The 24412-nt window shown below is 41.8% G+C and overlaps 1 protein-coding gene across 1 annotated transcript in view; it reads right to left on the reverse strand.

Annotated features, from left to right (window-relative positions):
* Positions 1 to 22214, reverse strand: part of LOC110595101 (histone deacetylase 4-like) — a gene marked incomplete at its 3' end in the record, with an annotated part of 171076 nt that extends 148862 nt beyond the window's left edge. Inside the window, exon 1 of the mRNA XM_021709623.1 lies at positions 21972 to 22214. Within this exon, the coding sequence (XP_021565298.1) occupies positions 21972 to 21993 (22 nt within the window). The remainder of the gene's footprint in view (positions 1 to 21971) is intronic.
* Positions 22215 to 24412: the final 2198 nt, after the last annotated feature.

The raw sequence follows: 24412 nt of genomic DNA on the forward strand, positions 1-24412 counted from the left end.
GGGGGGGGGGGGGGGGGGGGGGGCCTACACGGCCTCAGCCTGGCATTCTCACTGCTGCACCTGCATGGCCTCCCGCTTGGGGGTCCATCCACAAGGCCCCTCACTGTGCATCCCTCAGCACCTGAAAGTTGCTGATGCCCAAGGAGTGTTGTCTCCTGTGCCCCTTAAGAGTGTAAACTCCTGGAAGACACTCTGGAAGCCATAATTTTTGCATCATCCACCCATAGCAGGGGCTCAAATACCACCTGCCAACTGCCTGAATTACACATCAAAACCACAGAGGCCCAGGTTCATTCTACCCACTACCCTGGAGGAGCCCAGCACAGGCCTGAGCACGCTGACTAGTCAACTGAGGACTGTGGGCCTCATGCTCCTTGGCCTCCAGCCTCTGCTCAGTGCCCCAGATGAAAAGGGGTCTACAAAAATAAAAGCAGGACAAATGCAGCCTTGAGACTGACTGAGGATCTCAAATGCTGTTGAAAAAGCCATACAGTGTGTTTCACAGAACACAACAAGATGCATTCTGTAAGGTACTCTGTCCTTGAGACCAGGACAGCAAGGAACATGCAGTACAACTTCTGGGTTTCCCAGACCTGAATATCACACTGTGCAAACCTCACACACAGGGATCTTTCTTAACCCTTACAGAATATTCCAGACTAGTAAAACATTATATCAATGAGAGTGGGGAGTTGGGGGGTGAGAGAGTAAAAAGAAACACCAAACACTTCAGGAAATAAATCACATCTGTGCCCAGCATACTCCCCCAGCGAGCACAGCATGCATTGGATCTGCTAAGCTCGGGGCCTCTGAGAAAAGGACTTTGTCGGGAGCAGCCACGCGCCTGACCTCCCAGGCGCCCACTAGCCTTCTTTATCTCCAGCTGCCCATCCCGGAGCGCCGAGGGCAGCCCAGCCCTGGCCAAGAGTCAGGAGCGGTGGAGCTAGGCCTGGTGTTTATGTCTGATCCAGACAACTGGGGGTTTATGACGATTTACTGACGCAAGAGCTCCCCAACGCCGCATGCCAGAAATTAATCAGGGGAGGAGGAATTCTTTTTAAGAAACCACTTGGCGGCAACTGACCCGCCTGAAAGACTGAGAGTGTAAGCTGAGCTCTTTCCTCCAAGCCCCAAACCACCAGGGAGTGGCAGCACACCCAGGACCCACAGGCAGAGAGCCCAGGGCCGACTCGTGGGCTCCAGAACCATGTCAAGGATGTGGGAGGAAGGGGATCCTGAAACGCCAGGCCCTGCCTGCGCCAGCCACATCTCTCTATCTGCTTGCCCCAGCCCAGGCCACTCCCCAAAGGCCTCAGAGAAGGTCGGCTCAGACCCCATCAGCTGAGCAGACGCCCAAGGAGGGCCCTCCTAGAATGATGGGAGCCTTCCAATCTTTTGTCATCTGTTAGTAAAATTCCTTTCTCAAGAGTTGAGTTATAAGGTTTACAATCACTAATCACCAAAAGAGAAAAAAGTTAAAATATACAAGTTTGATTCTGCCCCTTCATGTTGATGAGACAGATGCAGCCTAGGAGAGCAGGAGGCAGGGCCGGCCAGGGGAGCCAAGGAGAGCAGGGGGCAGGGCCGGCCAGCAGCTTCTCTCCTGCTCAGCTTTCCTCTTGCCGACGGCTCTCCTCCTCTTGCCCCTCTCCCTTACTGCCTGTGCCCTGGACAGTGGAATCAGGTGGGGGCAGTCAGGCTAGACTTCTAGGTAGTTCTCAGCTAGGGGAGGGGAGCTGGTGCATGTACAGAAACTCTTGCTTGATTTGTTTTCTGAAATTTCAAACACTGAAGGGTACCGGTTACTTATATTTATCAAAAAGGGCATGAGTCTGACAAGGTTGACTAAACTGAAACTTGCCAGACACTCAGGGCCTAGACTGGGCTACAGATGGTTCTGGATCCTGGGATGAGGACAGCAGCTGACGTCCCTGGGCAGGAGAACCAGGCACTGGGCTCCATATCTGCCTCACTTGATCCTCATGATGACCCTATAAGGTGAAGCCTCTTAAGATCCTCATTTTTCAGAGAAGGGAACCGCAGCCTAGTGGGAGGCAGCCCTGGTCACATGGGAGTAGGCAGGAATCGGCACCCAGGCAGCCAATATCAGAAGGTTAAATGTAGATCATGCACAGCAGCCTGGAGAGCCATGGGAGAGACAGGGGATGCTGGGCCTGAGTGGCCCAACTGCAGGCTTTGCACAGGACCATAGGGATGGGGAGATCCATCCATGCCATGCCCTAAAGGAGACTCTGAACCAGGAGAAGAGATGTCCTACAGAACCTACCACAAGGAAGAGGCAGCTGCTAATTCTGCCTAATTCCAAAGGCCTGAGCGAGGACAACTGGGGATCCTGGCTGCTGCCTGGTATCCAAGACTGCAGAAGGAGGACAGGAAGAAGCTAGGCAGTGATACCTGAACTTTGGTTCCCCAACCATCAGTCTCAGCCTCCACTGGGCCTCCAAGAGGCTCTTTTCCATCAACTCTAGACTGCCAAGCAACTTTGAGCACTGGCAGAAGGTGGTCACATGGAGGAAGTGACAGTTATCAGCTAACTTTCACAGTCTATTTGTTTTATTATCTCTGAGGAGGATGCTGATTCTGACAAAATAACTGTTTCACTACATATTGAGGTCTTCTGGTCATGAAGCTTCGCCTCCTACAGGGAAGAAAATTGCTGGCTTCTTTAAAACAAGCAATCTATAATTCAATTTGTAAATAAAAGTACATTTTTTAAAGTTTTACATGAGCAATTATATTGAATAAAATACACTTTTAAATGTAATAGACTAAACATGGCATTTGTAACCCAACCAAGGTATATAAAATGCAAGGATTAATAACAAGAAAATGTAAATTTTAATGTGGAAAAATAGGTCTCACCCTCAGCCATCTCCATCCCAGAAGAGCCATTAAAGAAGAGAAGCTGTGCTGTACCCCCACCCAAGTGCAAAGTTCCTAAAACATCTATCTGCCGGCCTGTGGTTTACTTCCAACTTTCCTGGCCTTGGCTGACACCTGAATGTGAGGATCCTGAAATCTCAGAGTAGGAAGGAAGGAAGATATCATTCAATATAACCCCTGACTCAACAAATGACAATGAGATAGAAAAACCAAGTCAAGCTCCTGCCCTGCCCAGAGGGAAAGCAGGGCTGACACATCATTAGCAAAGGTGTTTCCAGCACAGTCATGACATCAATGGCATGAAAAGCAGTGTCCTACAAATTATTTATCAAGCTAAATCCTGAATGAATTCTTCATTCATATTAGGGGGGAAAGGTAAAAACCACTAGAGGCAGGGTGGGGGAGGGTAGGCAAGCAGAAAGGGCAGGACAACTCTGCCCACTGCATTCAGGGCAGGGAGATTTTAGACCATTTATAAGGTGCGACATAAATCACTTCATAAAATATCTGAATAAAAGTGCTATAAGAGCAGCTCAAGGCTGCAGATATGTTTCAGTCCACTTTAAAATATGCCCAGCAGTTATTTCACTGCAACATAAGGATGAATGCAAGCCTGTAAAGCCATCTGTAACTTGTGAACTGAGAAGTCCAGATACAATGTACTATGGGGAAAACTTTAAACAACAATGGATGCAGACTGGGTGAATGAACTGAAATTACACATCTCCATCATTACATTGAAAACATGATACCTGGCATTGACAGATAAACGTCAACTTCCACTTTGAGTTACAGTAAATTAAGTTAATCAGACACCCTCCAGCCAAGAACAAGAGAGCAAAATGAAATATAAACTAGAGGTATGTGTGCATGAAGGCTTTGGGATGAGAGAGCAGTCAATACAAGTCAGAATTTGAGGAGTCAAAATATGAGAAAAGAGGGAAATAAAAAGAAGGCATATTCTGAGCCCATATTTCTCCTGGAGGCATTTGCTGACCTGCAAGTTGCTGCCTCGAAGACTAGGAGCTGAGCAGAACGTTGAGGGTCTCAGAACCCTGGGAAATGAAATGCGGTCAGGGCCTGCCAAGGCAAGGGGCCACCAGACACACCTGGCTGATCCTGGGGATGCTTAGAGAGCTGCATGCCAGGAACGAGGGCTGTGAGAACTAGACTGGCCCCTCACAGAACCTGAAGTAAGACTTTAGCACAGGAAAGAATATAAGAGAGAAAGAAGGAGATTGCATAGCATAAGAACATTCTAACAAGAAAGTGTAAAACTCTGAATCGGCACAGGCTTAAAATAGCTTCAAAATATATAAAAGCAAAGGCTGAAATAACTAAAAAGGGAAACAATACCAATCCACAATTATAGCAGGGGATGTTAAAATACCATTTCAGTAACTGATACAAAAGCAGACAATAAAACTGGTTAACAATCTGAACACAATGATTAACAAACTTGATTAAACTGATATGTACAAATGACAGATGTCCATAGTTTATTCTCCTTGAATATACACAAAACAAATATACCATATAATAAACAGTAAAACAAAACTCAAGAATTCTTAAATTTTCTAAAAAACTGAAATTGCATATAATAAATTACTAAATTCAGTAAATTTACATATAGTAAATTGAGTGACCATAGTGTAACTAAACTAGAAATCAATAACAAAATGAGGGTAAAATAATACTAAGAAATTTATAAATCACTGAAATTAAGAAATACATTTCTAAGTAATTTATGGACCAGAGAAAAAATTTTTTTAAATAGACAAATATTCTTTTTTTTTTTTTTTTTTTCCTGAGTTGGAGTCTCACTCTGTTGCCCAGACTGGAGTGCAGTGGCACGCTCCCAGCCACCACAGCCTCGATCTGCTGGGCTCCGGTGATCCTTCCGGAGGCCCCAGTCTTCCAAGTAGCTGGAACTACAGGCATGTGCTACCACGCCCGGCTAATTTTTTATTTATTGTAGAGACAAGGTCTCACCAAGTTGCCCGGGCAGATATTGAAACCGTAGGCTCAGGCAATCCACTCGCCTCAGTTTCCTCTTAAAGCACTGGGCTTACAGGCTGAGCCACCAAGCCCGGCAAAAAAATAGACAATAGTCTAAACAGAATTACAATTAAAACAATGTTTAAAAAGGTTGCACACTCTAAAGCCAAGCACAGGTGCAAATGTATAGCCTTAAGCATATGTATTACAGAAGAAGATAGATGAAAAAAATTTCAATGATCTAAATACTTATTTCAGTCAATAAAAATAACAACAAAAACCTCAGCAAATTAAATCCAAATAAAAAGAAATAACAACAATAAGAGCAGGAATTAATTTTTTTAAAAATCAATCAAAAGAATCAAGAAAACCAAACATAGCTCTTTAAAAACATTAATATAACTAATAAACCCTGAAAAGTCTAATGAAGGGGGGAAAAAGAATAAACGTATATTTAAAAATTTAGATGAAATGAAAAAATCCAAGAAAAACTAAACAAAAACCGACACACATACACACACACACACACAAATTAAAAATCTACATAGCCCTATATTAACTGAGGATGTAATGTACAATTCTTCCCACAAAGAAAACTCCAAATGAATTCATTCAAGCATTTAAGAAAGAAATAATATCATTCTTACATAAACTCTTCAAGAGACCTAGACAGGGTCAACAAACAGGCACACAGGTCAAATACAATCTGTGTTCTGATTTTGTACCATCTGCAAAGTAAGATGGGCTTTTACATTTTAAATGGCTTTTTAAAAAGTAGAAGAAAAAAAATTCACAATAGAGACCATATGCGGTCCACAAAGCCTAAAGTATTTAATCTCTGACTCTTTACAAAAAGAGTTTGCCAATCCTAGGAACAGAAAAAGAGGACAGTCATGTACGGTGGCTCATGCCTGTAATCCCAGTACTTTGGGAGGTTGAGGCGGGAGGATTGCCAGGAGTTCAAGACCAGCCTAGGCAATATAGCAAGACCCTGTCTCTTCAAATAGTCAAAAAATTAATCAGGCATGATGGCGCATGCCTGTAGTTCCAGCTACTTGGGAGGCTGGGGCGGAAAGGTTGCCTGAGACCAGGCAGTCAAGGCTGTGGTGAGCTGTGATTATGCCACTGTACTCTAGCCTAGACAACAGAGTGAGATCCCAACTCAAAAAAAAGAACAATTTTATGTTTAGAGGCTAGCATATCCTTAATATTAAAACCTAACGAAGTATTTCAAGAGAAGAAAATCACGTCAATCTCATTCACAAATTTAGATGAAAAAATTAAACTGAATATAAGCAAAATAAATTTTACAGTATATAAAAGAAGAATACATTATAATCATTATCACAGAAATATAAAGTTGACTTAACATTCAAATATCAATCAAGAAAATTCATCATAATAATCAAGTAAAGGAAGAAAACATGATTATTAATAGATGCAGAAAAAGTCTAATATATTAAATTGAACCAAATGAAAGTACTATTTTTGTAGAGTGAAAAAGATCAAATATCTGTAATTTCACATGTTTCAATTTAGTATTTTAACAATTACTAATGAGAAAAACTCTTAGCAAACTAAGAACAGAAGACAACTGTAATAATCTCATGGACTATTTACACAAAACTTATAGCAAACTTTAAATATAATGGTGAAACATTGAAAAGTTTTCCCTTGATATTACAATAAGACACAGATGTCCACTATCACCAGTTATGCCTCACATTTGATTGAAGGTCCTAGGCAGTGCAGCTAAAGAAGAAAGGCAGCAACGTTTTAAAAATTCGCAAAGAAGACATGAAACATTTGCTTTCACAAATAGTATGAATAAAAAATCCAAGAGAATCTAAAGATAAAAGAGTATAATAATATGTATATTGTGCAAGGTGTCTGGAGAAAAGGTGAGTATACAAAAATTAGTTGTATACTTCTAAACATCACAAACAAAACTAAATTTTTAAAAACAAAACAGCATTCAAAAAAACCCCCACAAACACCTAGAAGTAAATCTAACAAAATAAAAGAACTCTATACTGAAACTATGAAATGTGGTTGAAAGAAATTATGGAAGACCCAAGTAAATAGAAAGATATAGCATATCTATAAATTAAAAGATTCCAAATAAATTGATTCCATAAGCAAATCAATTACATCCCAACTGAGATCTCAGTAAGTATTCTGATGAAATAAAGCTGATTTTAAAATTCATATGGAAATGCAAAGGCTTTTAAAAAAAAAAAAGAGACAAGCTTTAAAAAGTTTTTTAAAAGTTGAAAGATCCACATGATTATAAAGTTACAATTAGTTAAGATAGTGTTGCATTAGTACATGGACATGCAAATAGACCAATGGACCAGAATAATGTCCAGAAACAAATCTATTTATATAAAATACATGACTTATGACAAAGTGGCATCCAATTGCAGAGAAGGATGAATCATTTTTAATACTATCAGGCCAAGTGAACATCCAAATGGAAAATTAACCCCCAATCCCTACCTCACAACATACTTTTTAAAAGCAATTCCCAGTGGACTACAGATCTAAATGAGTGATAACATAATGAAACTCCATAACCTTCAAAAGGGCATAAATAACTAATAAACTGAACTATGTTAAAATTAAGAACATCTGTTCATCAAAAAACACCACTAAGAAAGGGAAAAGGCAGACCACAGACTGATAGAAAATAGCAGCAGAAAAACACAACAAAAGACTCACACCCAGTCTTTATAGACAGCCCCTACAAATTAGTAAGCAAAATGAAGACAAACCAATTTCTTAAAAGAGCAAAAGACCTACATAGGGACTTCTCCACCAAATAGGAGAAATTAATCTAAAATAGCTAAAATGAAAGACAATTACAGTACCACTTACTGGTTAGGACAGAGCAAATGGAATAAATGGAACTCAAACACACTACAGGTCAGAGTGTAAACTGGAACAATTAATTTGAAAAACTGTTGGGCAAACATACACTTTATAAAAAAATGCATACTTACATGCACCAATTGACACATATAAGAATGTTATAGTAGCATTATATATACCTATGCCAAACTGAAAACCATTCAAATGTCATCAGCAACTGAATGAATAAATAATTTGCGATTTGTTTATACAATGAAATATTATACACTCAAGAAAATGAAGAAATGATTACTATAAGCCACAATGTCAATAAATCTCACAAACAGATTGCTGAGTGAAAGAAGCCAGACAACAACAGTAAATATTAAATGACTCCATATATCTAAAGTTTAAACCCAGGAAAAACTAATCTAACATGTTACAAGCTAGAAAGGTTATTCCTAGGGGTGGGAGATTGAGGGTACAGTCACTGAGAAGGAGCATTAAGGGATTTCTGAGTGCTGGAATGTCCCATTTCCTGATCTGTGCAACAGTTACATGTGTTTTCCTTTTGTGAGAATTCATCCAGCTAAGCACTGAAAAGTGGACTTTAAAAAGTCCACTGAGAAAGGGGAACTCTTCTAAGCCACATGTTTATAATACTAACAATAGAAAGACTGAAAACAAACTCAGTGTCCACCAATAGTGACTTGCTAAGTTAATGACATCACATACACATACAACGACTAAAAAAGAACCAAAAAACTATTCTTGTACTAATTTAGAATAATCCCCAAAAGAAAAACTTTAAAAGCTAGGTGCTAAAGTGTCTCCAGCATATGATGATTCATAAGCAATGAGCAAAAGAGAATATACTTTTTTTTTGAGTTGGAGTCTCACTCTATCACCTAGACTGGAGTGCAGTGGCCGCTCCTGGCCACCGCAGCCTTGACCTGCTGGGTTCCAGTGATCCTTCCGCCTCAGCCTTCCAAGTAGCTGGAACTACAGGTGCGCACTACCATGCCCGGCTAATTTTTTTGATTTATTGTAGAGATGAGGTCTCGTCAAGTTGCTCAGGCAGGTCCTGAATCCGCCAGCTCAGGTAATTCACTTACCTCGGCCTCCCAAAGCGGGGATTACATGCTGAGCCACCGAGCCAGGCTACTTTTTTTTTTTGAGTTGAGCTATCACTTCATTAGCCAGACTGGAATATAGTGACCCAATCACAGCTCACCACAGCTTCGATCTCTTTGGTTCAGGTGATCCTTCTTCCTCAGCCTCCTGAGTAGTTGGGACTATAGACATTCACCACCACAACTAGTTATTTTTTTTGGTAGAAGCAAGGTCTCACTATATTGCCTAGTCTTACTTCATTTTTTGAGCTCCAATTTTAGTAATAGACTTTATTTTAAAAATTGAGTAGCAGAGTACAGAGAGCTCACACATACCCTATCAACACCAACGTACATAGTTTCACCTATTATTAACGTCTTACATTACCAAGGTACATCAGTTATAATTAAGGAGCCAATATTTATGTAGCATTGTTAACTAAAATCAGGAATGCAGGATTTTCTGAAGGTTTCTACTAATGCCTTGTTCCCATTCCAAGATGCCATCCAGGAATTCCACATAACATTTAGGTGTTGCGTTTCCTTAGACTCCTCTGGGTTGTGACATTTTCTCAGACTCTCCTTGTTTTTGATGACCTAGACATATGAAGAAGGAGTGGGCAAGTGTATTGTAGGATGTGTATCTAGGGATTTGTCTGCTGTTTTTCTCATGATTAGACTAGGGATATGGGTTACTAGAAGGAAGACCACAGAGGTAAAATGCCACTCATCAAACCCATTTATTTTTTAACCTCACAGACTAGAATTAACACACCCCCAACTCCACTAAACTGATTTCACTGAACAGCTGGTTGTCATATAAACAGCTCCGAGGAAGTGGGGTAAATGGCAAGTCTCTGGAGACACTGTCATCGGGTGCACGTGGGACTCAGCTGTACTCACCAACAGAACAAACACTTTAGCCCAGGGAAGGCTACAAACGTCCACTGTGAGAGAAACTCACAGCCAGCCTAAGCCACTAACCAACTCAGGACTCCCACGCCACCCAGCTCACCGATAGAAACTCCATTCACAGAAACTCCACGGCAAGCCAGTTATCTCTGCAAACTTTCCAACAGGAAGAAATCAGGACTCAGGAGAGTAAACAAAATGAGGCCTAAATCTGGCAAGTGAGGAAATCAAATGCTTCATCTTAATTACATATTGTAGTGATTAGAACAAAGTCAGATGGACGCTGCTGGGTTTGACATTTTGTGGCTCTTCCTTTCCTCTGAGCTCCCAATTTGCTTCCAAGAATGAGGATAAATTAACAGCATATCCACGTATTCGACCAGAGCCAACTTCTGCTCCCAAACATAAGGCGACAGAGGAGACAGGATGCACCCAAAGCGGCCCCTGGCTGTGCATGACAAAGCTTTCCAGGAACAGAGCGAGCCCGACAGGACAACCAGCTTTAGCTGAGGTCTGCAGATGGGACTCTGGCAGAATAAATGAGCAGACTGGACCCAGTCCAGGCTTGGGACAAGTTACAAATAGCAAGAACAAGAAACGCTGGCTTGTTTTTGTACACTGCTATCTCGTCAGCAGGAAGAAACACAAAGGAAAGTGGAGGGGGGAATAGATCTAAGTGTCTCTGGTCCAGAAATCCAAAGAAGACCAGTCTTTGCAGGAGGGTATCCCCAACGACACCCATGGCCTGAAGGAGACTCTGCTCCTTGGAGAGAGTGAGGCTCGCCCACCCCATCCCCCCACTGGCCAGGTGCTGAGTCTGCTCACACAGAGAACAGACAGGTATCCAGGAGAGCAAAGAGGGACAACTTTGTGCCACCAGTTGGATTGTTTTACCTCAGTACTGAGCACATTGTTTCTGAGATCTCCCAGGGTGCCTCTCTCACATTTCCAAAGGCCTATACAACTTCCTCGCCATCACCTTCCTCACCACCCTCTGTCCAACCTGGGCAGTGGCAGCCTCCACTCATCACCTTCTCCTTCCCGCTTTCCTCCACTAGGTCAGTTGCTTGAAATCCCTTTTCTGAGAAGCCTTTCCAACCCCCGCAGCAGCTCAGGGAAATCTGGTTCTCAAACTTACCCTAGCTCAACCCCGCACTGGTGCAAACACCAAATGACATCTATTAACAAATTTACACACAAAAAAACAAGATGCATTCCAAACTCAAAGTTTATTTATGTTTGGGCTTTTAAGATCGGAAACTAGCATTGGATGTTCAAAATATAAAGTACAAAAAAGTAAATTCCTATTATTTTTCTAAGGCAGTTCTCTAAATCTGCAGCAATTGTCATGAGATCCCCATGGATTTGGATGTACAAAGTTTAGAACTGACAGAGATCACATTATTCAATGAGATTCTGAGTTCAGCCAATCCAGAAGATTCTGTGAACATCCAAGGAAAAGTGCAATTCAGTCGCTGACAACATTACAAAAGCCACTGGTGGAAGAGCAGGTGTCGCGTGGGGCATGGCACAGGGTCTCCCCCCTCTGGCCTAATGTTGGGATTCTACCAGGAACTTAGGTTCAGTTTCCCAGTGGCACTTTTGTTTCCAGTGAGAATGAGGGAGTAAAGCTGCCTTGAAAGGTATCCAAACAAACCATGAAGACTTGGGCTTGGGTAACCCATACTTAATAAAAACTCGTGAAAGGTATATAATTAGTTTACATAAAACCAGAAAATATAGAACCATTGTAGAAAACAATGGTCAAGATGTTACCTTGACAAGTAAGTATAAACAGTATTTCAAAATGAATATACCAATTCAAATACATGAACCACCTAGTCTGTTCCTGTCCAGGTGAAGACCAGCTGCCCTGTCCTTCCATTGCAGGAGGGTCTGGGCTTTGCCTGTCAACACACTGCTCACTGCCCCAGTGAAGTCTTCTGTCTGGAAAGTGACACAAATAAATTTCTATCAGCTGCATGCCAGGTGCAGGGAGGCAAAAGTGAAAGCCAGGTGTTCTTCCAAAGGGCAGGACCTCATAAAAGGAAACAGCCCCATCCTCTGGAGGCAAACAGGTCCAGCGAGGAAAGCCCTATGGACACTTCAGCAGGGAAGGCAAAAGGTGCAGAGCACCCCTAAACAGAGATCCCCCAGTTACCACCCCTGCCTACTCTCCAGGTAAAGCCCAAATACTCTGACCTGGAAATTGGTGAGAAGCACTAAAGTAATATTATCTCAGGTAATCTCAGCTACTCAAGAAAAGCCCAAATTGTTTTCTTCTTTAGATAGTAATGAAGTCTGAAACCAAATCACAGAAAGATGTGAAAGCAGATAGTTGGACTGTTCAGACAGACAATCCAACTGTTAGCAGAGACTAGAGAGGGCCCCCAGCGGGGTAATCCAATGAAACTCTCTGCTTGCCACCCAAGATGTTGGAGCATCTCCTAAAGGCTGGGCTACTTGCAACAGGGAAGACCACAGTGGGGTTTCAGTCTTTCCAGGCCAGGTCCTGTCAGCGCTGTTGCTCAGAGATGCCTCTGTTCCTCATCGTTCCGTTGTAACTGCCTAGACATGGAGACAAACACATCTTCTCAAAAACAGCCTTGAAGGACACTGACATCTGCATCAGTATTTGGAAGAGAACCACATTCCTAGACTGAAGCATCTTCTACAAAGACAAAGGTTCCCCACGATGAAGACAGCACTGACAAGGACACCGGTGCCCTGTAATCCCAGGCCTGAGTGCCTCTACTTCAGAGTTGGCATCCTGCCTCTATCCTGATGCTGTAGGACCGAGGATGAGGAGCCCACTGGGGATGAAGACTACTGAAGATCAGTTTCCTCTTTAGTAGTCATGCTCTAGTCCTTGTCATTCAGAAAACTGGACTCACTACCATTTAATTGGTGACTGTAGCACCCACTAAATATTTCTAGTGGGATACTAACCTCCTCTCTGCCAGCATCAGAAGCACCATTACCACTGATGACTCGATTTCCAACACACACAAATTATCAGGACTACCAAAAATAAAATTTCCCATCTCTCTGGTTTATTGCTAAAATTTCCCATGAAAATCTCTGCTTTTCATGTCTCTGGTCTTCCCTAACACCTGTCCAAATTTTCTGAAAACTCTTTTTTCCAATAGGACATAAGAAAGAAAAAATTAACCCAGCCTGCCTTCTTTCCACTAACTCTTTCAATGAGACTAAAATAAGGAACCACACGAGAGGGAACAACTGGGACAAAGACCACCTTTGCTCTGGCCCAGTCACAGCAAGATTCTGCAGGTGTTCAGGCAAAGAGCACTGGGCAGCATCTCTGCCAGTCTGTGGCAAGCAGGTTTGCATTCTGCATGTCAGCCCAGGATGGGGAGACAGGACCTTAAGAATCAGTCAATCAGCCTCTGATCTGGATACCGTACAAGGGAAAGTGAAGAGCATCGAGAATTCTGCATCACACTATTCAATATCGAAGGGAGAAACTTCCACTAAATATACCCTCACTCTAGCAGATGTGAAGAGGTTAGAAAGCCTCAAGACAACATCTAGAAACCCTAAGTGAACCAAGAACAGACTCCATGACTTTCTCTGAAACTCCAACGGCATTTCACAAGCTCTACTGAATCAACAAGTCACTGAGAAACACAGTTGTAATAAAAGTCCAATTTCTACAAAGGACATCCTAGGAAAATCACATATGTTTTAAAAGGAATATACAGGGCTATAGACACAAACTAATTAAAATGGAAGCTTTGGCTATTATGATGAAAGGCATTCTCTTACTCCCCCACCCCAAATTCATGAGTTGGAACCTAATACCCAATGAGATTGTATTAAGAGTGAGGCCTTTGGGACATGATTAAGCCTTGGGAACCCAACATCTTGAACAGGATTAGTGCCCTTATAAAACAGGCTCAAGTGGGATCCCTTGCCACTTCTGCCATGAGAGGACACAGCAAGAAGGGAGAAAGCTGTCATCAGACACTAAATTTGCTAGTGTCTTAACCTTAAACTTCCTACCCTCCAGAGCTGCAAGCAATAAATTTCTGTTTATAAATGTTCTGGTCTAAGGTATTTCGTTGTAGCAGCTTGAACAAACTAATATATCACCTAAAAAAACAGATTATAAGAGCAATCATCTAAAAAATGGCCTAAGTGTTTAAAGTTAAAGAAAAAAAAACACTGCCATCAATCAAAATATTTCTTCCAGTGGAGGTCTCTGAAGACAATGACTTAACAATAACAAATCCTGACATCTAAAGTACATACTGAGTCAAAGGGCTAATCTGAACCTTCTGAGAACATAGATGTGTACAGGAAAAAGATTCCCCCAGTCAATGACCACTAAATAATGAACACCAAGACACTTAAACCAACATTACATAATTCTTTATAAATGTTCTCAAATGGAACAAAAATAAATTAATTTAGGTCATTTCTGTATTTTCTAAAAAACAAGTATCATTTTAAATAAGCTTTACTACTACCTTTCAAAAGTACACGGTAATAGTAAAAGTTAGAAAATAACTATAGTTGGCAGGACTCGGTGGCTCAGCCTGTAGTCCCGTGCTTTGGGAGGCCAAGGTGAGTGAACTGCCTGAGCCTGCGAGTTCGAGACCCACCTGGGCAACTTGGCGAAACCTCATCTCTACAATAAATCAAAAAATCAGCCGAGCATGGTAGCACGTGCCTGTAATTCCAGCTACTCAGAAGGCTGAGGCGGAAGGATCACCAGAGTGCAGCAGGTCGAGGCTGCGGTGGCCGGGAGCATGCCACTGCACTCCAGTCTGGGTGAGGGAGTGAGACTCAGACTCAAAAAAAAAAAGAAAAAGAAAATAACTGTAGCATTGAACCTTGTTAAGGTAAAATTCCGAAAACTCTAGAACTGTATCTCAGCATGGAATCATTCCATTCTGAGTCTGGATCCTAGCACTAACGGAAAAGCAGCAAGAGAACACTGGGAGGACAGAGACGAGGGGCTGATCAGGGCAAGGAGGATAAGGGAGCATGGAGTTCAATGGGAACAAGATCAAGATCAACATGGGACAGCCAGCTCATGACCCCAGCAAACAACCGAGAGCCAGCAAGCCCAGCACCAGCTCAGGGAAACAGTCACCTAAGCTCTCAGGCATGACATTCCCAAAGACCAAGCCATAATCAGTTGTCTCCAAATCACCAGTGCCTCACTCCCAGAGAGGCAGAATTTATCTTTCCCATTTTTGTTTTCCTAGAAAGTGGAAAGGAGGGAGGTACAAACATGAAAATAAAGTGATATGGTTTCCTTTCCTCATGCACTGTGTGTCACTTCTGAAAGGCCAGCATTCACAACATCTTAGTGATTAGGTAGCGAAAACCAAACCAGTTTAAAAACACAAAGCTAAATATGATTTAACAAGTTTAGTTATTTGCCTCATTTGATTTCTGTCTTCATCATTACAGTTTCCTAAAAGTGTTCATTTTCACCATGTTCTCATGAAATAAGCAAACAACAACAACAACAAAAAAGACTAAGTGGTAATTAGATGAAAAGTTTCCACCCAAATCTCCCAAAAGTTTCAGCCCAAATCCCACTTGGTTATGCCAGTCACCCAGTCAACTTCTGCAGTCCCAACTTTCTGGGACTGGCAAACACAGCTCAGAAAGTTTACAAAAATACATTAGATACACAGCAAGTGGCACAGGTGCCAAATGTTTGCAGACAGCAAAACCCATGCTCATTGATACTAAGGGTCACATAAAGCCTATGCTGCAGGAGAGGACACCAAGTCAGGAGGAGCAGAACCCGTGAAGGACCCATGATCCCTTCTTCATGCCTACTGTCAGGGCCATGACAGACTCAGCTCACATGTCCTCCTTGGGGGATGGCCTCTCTCGGCTTCACATGTCTCTTTTGGGGATTTCCATACCCTGCCCATCTCTCCATGGCACAAACCACACTGGACCAGTGGCCTGCTGCCCCTGCTTGCCCTGGCTGGAGAGCTCCACACAAGGGAGAGGCTCAATCCTCAGTAGATCCAAAGCACTCAATGTTCTGCCTACAGAGAGGCACATGTCCCTCAAATGCAGAAGACCAAGTTGAGGGCCAGACTGGTGTCCAATTCACTGCCTAACCTCAGTCCAAGCACTTGACTGCAGTAATACTGGTTTCCTCATCTACAAATAGAAATAATGGTGCCCCAGGTCACGTCACAGGGTTGTCATGCAACACAAAAGAAATAACTGTAAAGGACAACTCAACAAGATGCTATTCATCTTGGTCTCATAACAGCACAGCAGGGTTGACTTGGGGTAAGCAAGTAATCAATGTTGAATTATTATTAAGTTTTAAACATCTATGGTCAAATAGAACCAAAGCTTCGAGAGGAGGGGAGCAGTTCCCGCCTCACACAGCCCAGGTCTAGAGACGGCTGTGCGTCTGCACACCTGTCCACATGCAACCTGCCCCCACCGCCAGGCGCCTCAATCACAGCCTTTCTGTTCCCCCGCCAAGCTGTGCTCAATGATTCTAATGATTCTCATACCAAGTTTTCTATGTCAAATACATACCGGGAGTTCATTCTTAAATTTCAATATCATTAATCATCCAACATTCAGCATCTCAGAACTCAGAAATTTGCATTTCTACAATGGTGGCTTTGAAAAAAGGACACAAATGCAAATGTTCCACAAACTGTAGAAGAATTTTCAGAGAATTGCCAAAACAAACCATCAATGCTCCATTGACAGTGAATTTTCTGAGCTCTTCATAACGACCAAGTACTCATGATTTTTAAAAGACAAAACACAATTTGAGGATGAACAAAAAAAAAAGTAGGTTGAAAAATAAGTCCTTATGTCTACATGATTTCCAGAACAAACCTTGACTGATTAAGATCCCAGATAATGATGGCATGGAGAATCCGGGCTACTGAGAGCTGCAAACACTCTGTGCCGGGTGGCTGGGAGGAGGCCTGAAAGGATGCACACTTCAGACAGGCTGTGCTGCGGCGTCAGAAAAAAACGCACGGGAGTATTTCTTAAACCTTTCCTTTAAAAGCTGAAGCAAGCAGCACATGGGCATCAAAAGCAGTTCCCATCCCAACATTAGTCTGAACAACATTAGTCCCATCCCAACATTAGTTTCTGTTGTGCTTCTCTAAAACGGCTCCAGGCAATACAGAGATCGTTTACTCTCCCATGTTCTTGGGGCTCAGTCTTGCTCTCTTTTACCCAGAACCCCTGGACTGCCGATCACTGGGGCAATGAAGTTCTTCTCCAGCTAGCATCAGCTGCTCTTCAGTCTCCTGACAGGCGTGAACCCGGTCTGTCTCCTTGCCTAAGCTCCCCAGGACTCACACCGGCTGGCTACACTTGCTGTCTGCCACTCCCTCCTGAGAGCCCTTGCTGGGCTGTTCCCAAGGCTGCTCTCATCTCCTCAGCTCTCGTCACCTCCTGCCTCCCAGGGCCTCACTCAAGGTCTGCAACCCACTTATCCGTCATCAGGAGCTCAGAATCAATGTCTTTGGGTTAACTGTAGGTCTGCAAAATTCATTTTCTCCCTTTAAAACTTTGCAACATTCCTGAAACATTCAACCATTGCAGAGCATGATTTAAATGCCATAAAAATGTTTCTTTATGAGATCATTTCTATATTAAACTATAATAACCTTGGCAGCCACACTGGTTGAAATAAACATTCAAAATCAAATAAAGGAAGAAGACTTAAAGAAACCCCAGAGTCCCACTCAGATCGGCCTTCAGGCAGATAGGCTTCTCCAGGGGACTTACAGAATTAACACTAGACAATGCTTTGAAGAAACCAGATTACTGTGAACTCACTAATCACTAAATTATTGTTGACACAGACTTCTTAGCTGCTTTCATGTGGATGAGGTATTTCAGACTAAACAGACTGTTAAGAAATCATAGAATGGCCTGAGTTAAAATAGTGATCTTAATTTATACAAATTTCCCTCAAAATGGTTATTGTATTTTTAACTAAACACTATCCACACCTTTCACCAAGATTTCAGGAGAGATAGGATGCTCAAATTACTCACCTGCTCAACCAGTTTCCTATCAAGAGCATTATCTGGGTGACCAGAGACGCATCCCAGCAAACCCATCGTGGGGCTCCTCCTTGAGATTTAGAATGTTTCTCAGCAACACTTTCTCCAGACAGGAACATTCCAGAAAGGAAGGTAACCAGCACTGGAGAGACAGGGCAGTGTTAAATGGGCAACTGAGTGACAATGTCTGAGTTTCCTGCTAGTAGGTTAATTTACCAGTATCCTAGGCACACTTTAACCACAAGGAAAGACAAAGACAGTCAGTTATAGTTATTGGAGGAAAAACGAAATGGATGGAAAAAAAGGAGCCACTGCTCGTCCTGTCAGCAGGCCCACATGGGGTGCCCATCCACACTCCCTCAGTTTTATTCCAGGGATTCACCTTCAAAGCAGAGCCCATGCCCTAATAAATTCATCCTGACCTGTTTCAGCACATCCCCAACAAGGAAAGGTATGGAGGGCCAGGTTAGGCAAGAAGCATAAAATTTCAGAGCCTCTTTTCAAAGAAGAGTTCTTCTAGGCTAAATCAATCCAGGCTCTTTCCTCCGGCTGCTCACTCATTAGAAATAGTTATTTAGAGCAATAAAATCCCAACAGTTAAGCAGCTTTTACGTCAGAGAACCAGGGCCTGGCTCTGGCAAAGTTCAGAAAGAACAGCAATAAAATCATAATGCATACCTCACTCAACACCAGAGGGAGTTTTAAAGACAAACAGGGAGAGGAAAATCACACATATCAAATAAAAAGGTCACTTTATCATCAGGGCAAAGCCAAATTACACTAAAAATGTGAGAGAGGGGACCCCAGGGCACTAGAGTCCAAAGTACCAGGGAGTAAGGAAGCGCTATGGGTACACTGTGCCAAGCCACACAGGAGAAGGGCTCAGCAGGCAAAACATACGGCAGGCATGCAGGCAGCAGGGGTATGCCAGGCAGTCAGGAAGAGGGACACGAGTCAGTCAGCAGAGGAAAACACCGAGGGGACGCGTAGACAGGAGTAAAGGCACACAGCCAGGAGAAACTGAAAACCGCAGCATCCCAGTGATGCTGAGGCAGCAACAGGACTCGTCTCCTTGGCTTGAGAAAAAGGGAGAAAGAGCAAGTCCATAGCTATGCTGGAACACACCTAGAAATTTCTCATTCAAGATAGCAAATTGAACAACTGAATATTAATTATTTCTTTCCTCTCCAAGATCCACTAAGATGATGAAATATAAACAAAATTATAAAAAGACTTACAGCAATGCTTGACAGTTGGTGAATAGGTGCATCAACTGACAAAAAGCTTGGAGGAATTTTCCAGAATCTCTAAATCCAATGGGAACAAACTGATGGGAAAATGATCACTAGTGAGAAACTCATGTCCCATGCAGGCAGCAGCCTTGCTAAGGAGCAAGGGCACAGATCAGGTAGAGCCCAACATCCCAGCCAGGAGCAGTGCCTGAAGAAAGTACAGGGCATGGTGCAATCATGGGTCATAGTGCTGATGCATGTGACAGCACAGGTTGTACAAGGCACTGTAGTCCAAGAAGGTGCTCTGAGAAAAAAGGCAGATTCCTGAGGGAGATCTGAGAGCTGGAGAGAGGAATAGGAGGATCCAGAAAGCTGCAGGCCCAAACAAACAACCACATAGTCAGAAGAGAAGTGAAAGCCCTGCCCTCACCAGCTATACCTGTGAAAGCCCTGCCCTCACCAGCTATACCTGTCATCATAGTCTCCCTCACTGAGAGACAAAGAATGGAGGAGGGTCAGCAGATGACAACAATGCATATGTAGCCTGACACAAGGGGGCACAACAAGCCCAGGCAGGCCAGTAATAAAAATAAATGTGAATGGCTAAAATTCCTCATGTAAAAAGCAAAGACTCAGCTTCCTGCTGTTTATAGAAATAAGCCTTAGAGAAAGTGGTCTGAAAGAGCTAAAGATAAGTGGATGAGGAAATATTTGCTAGCCAAAGGAAACCAAGGGAGGAAATATCTTACGAAACAGAATAAACTTGTAGGCACAGAAACATTAACCAAAGAGAAATATATTGTATTTAGATAACAGACCTGTTCTACCAAAAGAATAGTAATTAATTTTTAAGCACTGAAATATATAAAGCAAAAATGTTAATAATGTAAAAATATTACAAACTATAATCACAATAGAAAAAGTAATTTATCCCAGAAATTGAACAAACAAGAAAATGAGTAAAGTTATGCTGATTGAAATAACTCAAGTGAGTTAATAGCTACGTAAAATCACATATAAAGTAAGCATACACATACTTCTATATATAAGTATGTAAAATATATATGAATGAGAGAACTTTAAATACAATACTAATATACAGATATAGACTTCTCTTTAGACCAATAATAATAATAAAGCATACTTTCTCTTCAAATGCCTGGGTAGCATGTACAAAATTTGATTACGTCTATACCAGGTCATACAAAAATATGCATCCCCATTTAAAACAGTCATGTGAACTCAAGCAATAATTTTCCTCTAGCATGCTGACAAAAATGAAATACAATGAAGCTACCCTGTGATTGACAAAGTGTTAGTGAAGAAAAACATGCATCCTTATAAACTGCAGTTAGGAAGATCAGTTGAGACAAGGTTTCTGGAGCAATGTGACAGTAAATCTAATGATGTTTTAAGTATACATGTTCACTGACCCAGCTTCCACTTCCTGGAATTTGTCCAGCTGAGATACTTATAGAAGTGTACAAAATATATGTATAATAATTGCTTGATACCAATTTGGAACTGTTATAAATAGTGCTACAACCACATTAATACACATTAACAAGCTATTAAGAAGAGTAAGATTTATACACATACTGACATTGAAAGATGCTCAAAATACATTCAAATGGACAAAACATAAAAGAATCTCACATATAAAATCACACTCTACTAAATGTTTATACACATAACACTATATTTATATACAGGAAAAGCATACTCCCACCCCAACAGCAGGCCACTCTGAGAGCAGGAGGGAAAGATCCAGGCACCACTCAATGTCTACTTTATACACTTCAATCCATAGTGCTTAATTTTTTTCTTACAATGATCATAAACCATTCTTTACATCAATTAATGCATGAGCAATTTTAATCAATAAAACCTCCATGTCTAAATAAAACCTGGAATGCTGCCCTCTGGAGCTTTTCGACAAAGCTGACCCCACCCAAGCTAAGACAGTGGGAACGTTCTGGGCAATCTCAAAGAGAGTGATGCAGACCCAAAGGCTCTGCTTCTGCTCTAAGGCTAACAAAGACTCAGATGCCTTGAGCATCTGTCCAGTAGCTACCACCTTCCCTCTCATGTGGATGCAGACAGAGGCCAACATCTAAGAGCCCCTAAATGCCAGGATGTGCTGGAAGTAGCAGGATGCCCATACCTGTTAGGCAGGATGGTGGCAGAGCTCTTCAGGTTTTATTATGAAGTATGTATAGTTACTTTCCAAGGACATTAAGTGGGTCCCTAAATGTGTCCCTAACATGCTTCTGATACTCAGAGCAGGACACGCTTGGTTTCCAAGACCATACAGTTAGCATTAACAAGCTCTCTGACCTCTGACAAGTTACTCCTTCCCACCAGGTCTGGTATTATCTGGTGCTGTTACGAAGACTAAACGGTTATAAAATGCTTAGCACAACACCTAATAAAAGCACGCAAACACCATGAGCTACCGTCACTACCACCTGTGAGTGGGAACATATGCTTCTTTCCAGATTTAGCCCAGAGGTCCAATCACAAGAGCACTACCACCCCTCAAATCACCCCCTAATAAAAAACAAAGAAACTGGGCAAGGAATTAACTCTTCAAATCACACACTGACCTTTAACTGCTAAAGAGCAATTCTTTTGTCCTAGCATCAAAGAAACCTGTGTGCCACTCAAGTTGGCCTACAAATTGGAGCCAAAGACTTTACTCCAAATCCTCTGAGGTCTCTATCAGTCCTTCTTTCACTGAGAGGAAGAACAAACAATCTACTTTGCACTTGGTGCTGTCACAAACCAACAGTGACCATTATCAAGAAAAACAAAAGTCTCAAATCCAGTAAGCAAGCCGTAGTCACAGGAAATCTGACTTCTGTAAAAGAAAGCCCAGCTGTTTTTCAGAGAAGGAAGGACCGAGGCCTTACCCGGATGGCTTTGGGAGCTCATTGCTAGCAGCGTCTACTCCTTTAAGCGATTCAAAATGGCTCAAAATTTCCACGTAAACAATAGCTCCAAAGAGCTCCAAACTTCCACCAACACATACAAGTAGAAAATGGGGCAGGTTGGATCACAGTCGTGTAAACACCGAGCCTCACTGGCAAGGTCTTATGAACCAAGTAATCCACAAGGAGAGGAGAGGGCTTCCACTGGCTTTCCAAAGATGAACCTACAAGGTTAGAAAAAAAAGAGACTTGAATTACAGTGTGAAAGTTTTATCTGGAGAGTAATATTTAACTGAGTAAAAAAAATAAATCATTTACTCCTGTTACTAGGGATTGATAAAAACAATTCATATGAAATCATTTCTATGAGTATCAACCAGTTGGGATTTTTGTTAGTAAATCACATATGTATGACATAAAAATGTCTCTGGAGAGCAGAATTTCTCAACCTCAGCACCATTGACATTTTGGGGTGGCTATTTTGTTGTTGAGGTGTCGGGGGCTGCCCCACGTATTATAAGATATTTAGCACATCCCTGCCCTTCACCCACTAGATGCCAGTAGCACCCCTGAAGTCATGACAACCAAAAATGTCTCCAGGGTGTGACAAATGTCCCCAGGGAGCCAAAATCACCCCCTGGTTGAAAATCTCAGATCTAGAGGCACCATCGTTATCACTTGTACAAGTTACCCCATCATTAGGCTTTTGAAAAGCAACAGAATATCCTCCAATATAAATGTGTTCTAAATTACATTATCTTGTGAAATAAATACGAAAGAAAACATTTTAAAAGAAAAGTCACTTTCAGTCCAGTCCCACCACACATTTTGTCATTTCTGCACACTCGCATCCAGCCTACATACACAGACATCTGTATTCATAATGTCTGTGCAATCATAGAACTGAATTCTAAATTCTGCTCTCCTCATGCAACAGTATACCTTAAATAATTCCCCATGTTTCTGTCTTCATAATTACCATTTTCTCAGGGTGTGTTTTTTTTTTGTTTTTTTTTTCATTTTCTGATGCTCATCACAGGCAAGTATTTTAAAAGTCACCCATGATGCCATCACACAATGGAGGAACTTGGTAGTATCTGACATGTTTCTTTGCCATTGTTTTTCTTTCACTTTGGCCTATACAACCTGCTAACTATACTGTTGTCTATTATATTCTCTGTGCTGATATTACAGTCAGGTATTTTCCAATGTCATTAACTACGCATGGTGAGCATTGTTTTGAAGGGCTGTTTCCTATTCCATGCATGACAGACAGCATGCCCAGTCCCACTTCAGGAGGTTCTTCAGATGAGCCTGTTGGTCTCAGGGCACTGCCCAGACCAAGGGCTGGTATGTGACACCAGCTAAGCTCATCAGATTCCCTCCCCAAAACCTGACTCGTCAATAGATCACAGTCACTAAATAGAAGAGCCCCAAAGAGACAAGAACTCCCACACTGAGAATCCCTGACTGACCTGGTTCAAGGGTTTTTGGAGGCTTCTGTGTTCATCTCTTCTGTAAGAATATGACAGATTCCTTTTCTTAATTAAGTTGTTTTAGATTTTTTCCCCCAAATTGCTTATAACCAAAGAACCTTAACTAATACATCATGTAAAGAAGTATTCCCCTAAGGTTGGTTATTTAGGTGGTTTCCGCTTTTACATTATTATGTGCAACTCTATGATTAATATCTTCATGACTACTGTCCTGTAGCTAGATACTTCCTTAGAAGGAAGAGTGACTTATTTATCTTCAGGTTCAGAATTTGTATTCAGCTTTTGATCAAAATGAAACATCATTTTCTTGAAGGGAATGTACATGGTATATTTTGAAAACCCTGGCAAATCTCATATGACTCTGTATCCTTCACACAAAAACCATACCTTGGCTGGGTATAAAAGTCTTAGAGCACAAACACTCGCCCTCAAAATCTTTAAACAATGTTCTACTCTCAGCATTGTAAAGAATTCTAAGTATAGCTTAACTGCAGTTCCTTTCTAGGTAGAACTTCAGAGCCTAAGTTTTAATGTTGTGGTGGTTGTCATTTTCATCTGCCTGAATTCTGCTAGCACGTTTCTTCTTTAATCTTAAAATTTTTAAATGCTATCAGAAGACCTACAGTAAGAGTCTCTTCATTTATTTTGCTTAAAATAAGACCCTTTCAATATATTATAGGTCTTCTTTCTGCTAAGGAAAATGCTCTTCAATTATGTCTTTATTATTTTTGTTAAACTTGTTCTGGCTTCTTCAGAGATTCCTGTGCTATTTAGCTGGAATCTCTCCATCAGATCTGGCCTCTCTCACCGTTGACACATCTGTTGTTTATTCTGCATTCCCAGGCAGCCTCTCAAGTATGTTCTTCACATCACTGCTGCTATTTTCCACAATATCCGTTTTATTCTTTATGGCTTTGAATACAGATT

This window comes from Carlito syrichta, unplaced genomic scaffold, assembly GCF_000164805.1.
Source record: "Carlito syrichta isolate Samal-C Ts95f unplaced genomic scaffold, Tarsius_syrichta-2.0.1 Scaffold262810, whole genome shotgun sequence".
Classification (NCBI taxonomy): Eukaryota; Metazoa; Chordata; class Mammalia; order Primates; family Tarsiidae; genus Carlito; species Carlito syrichta.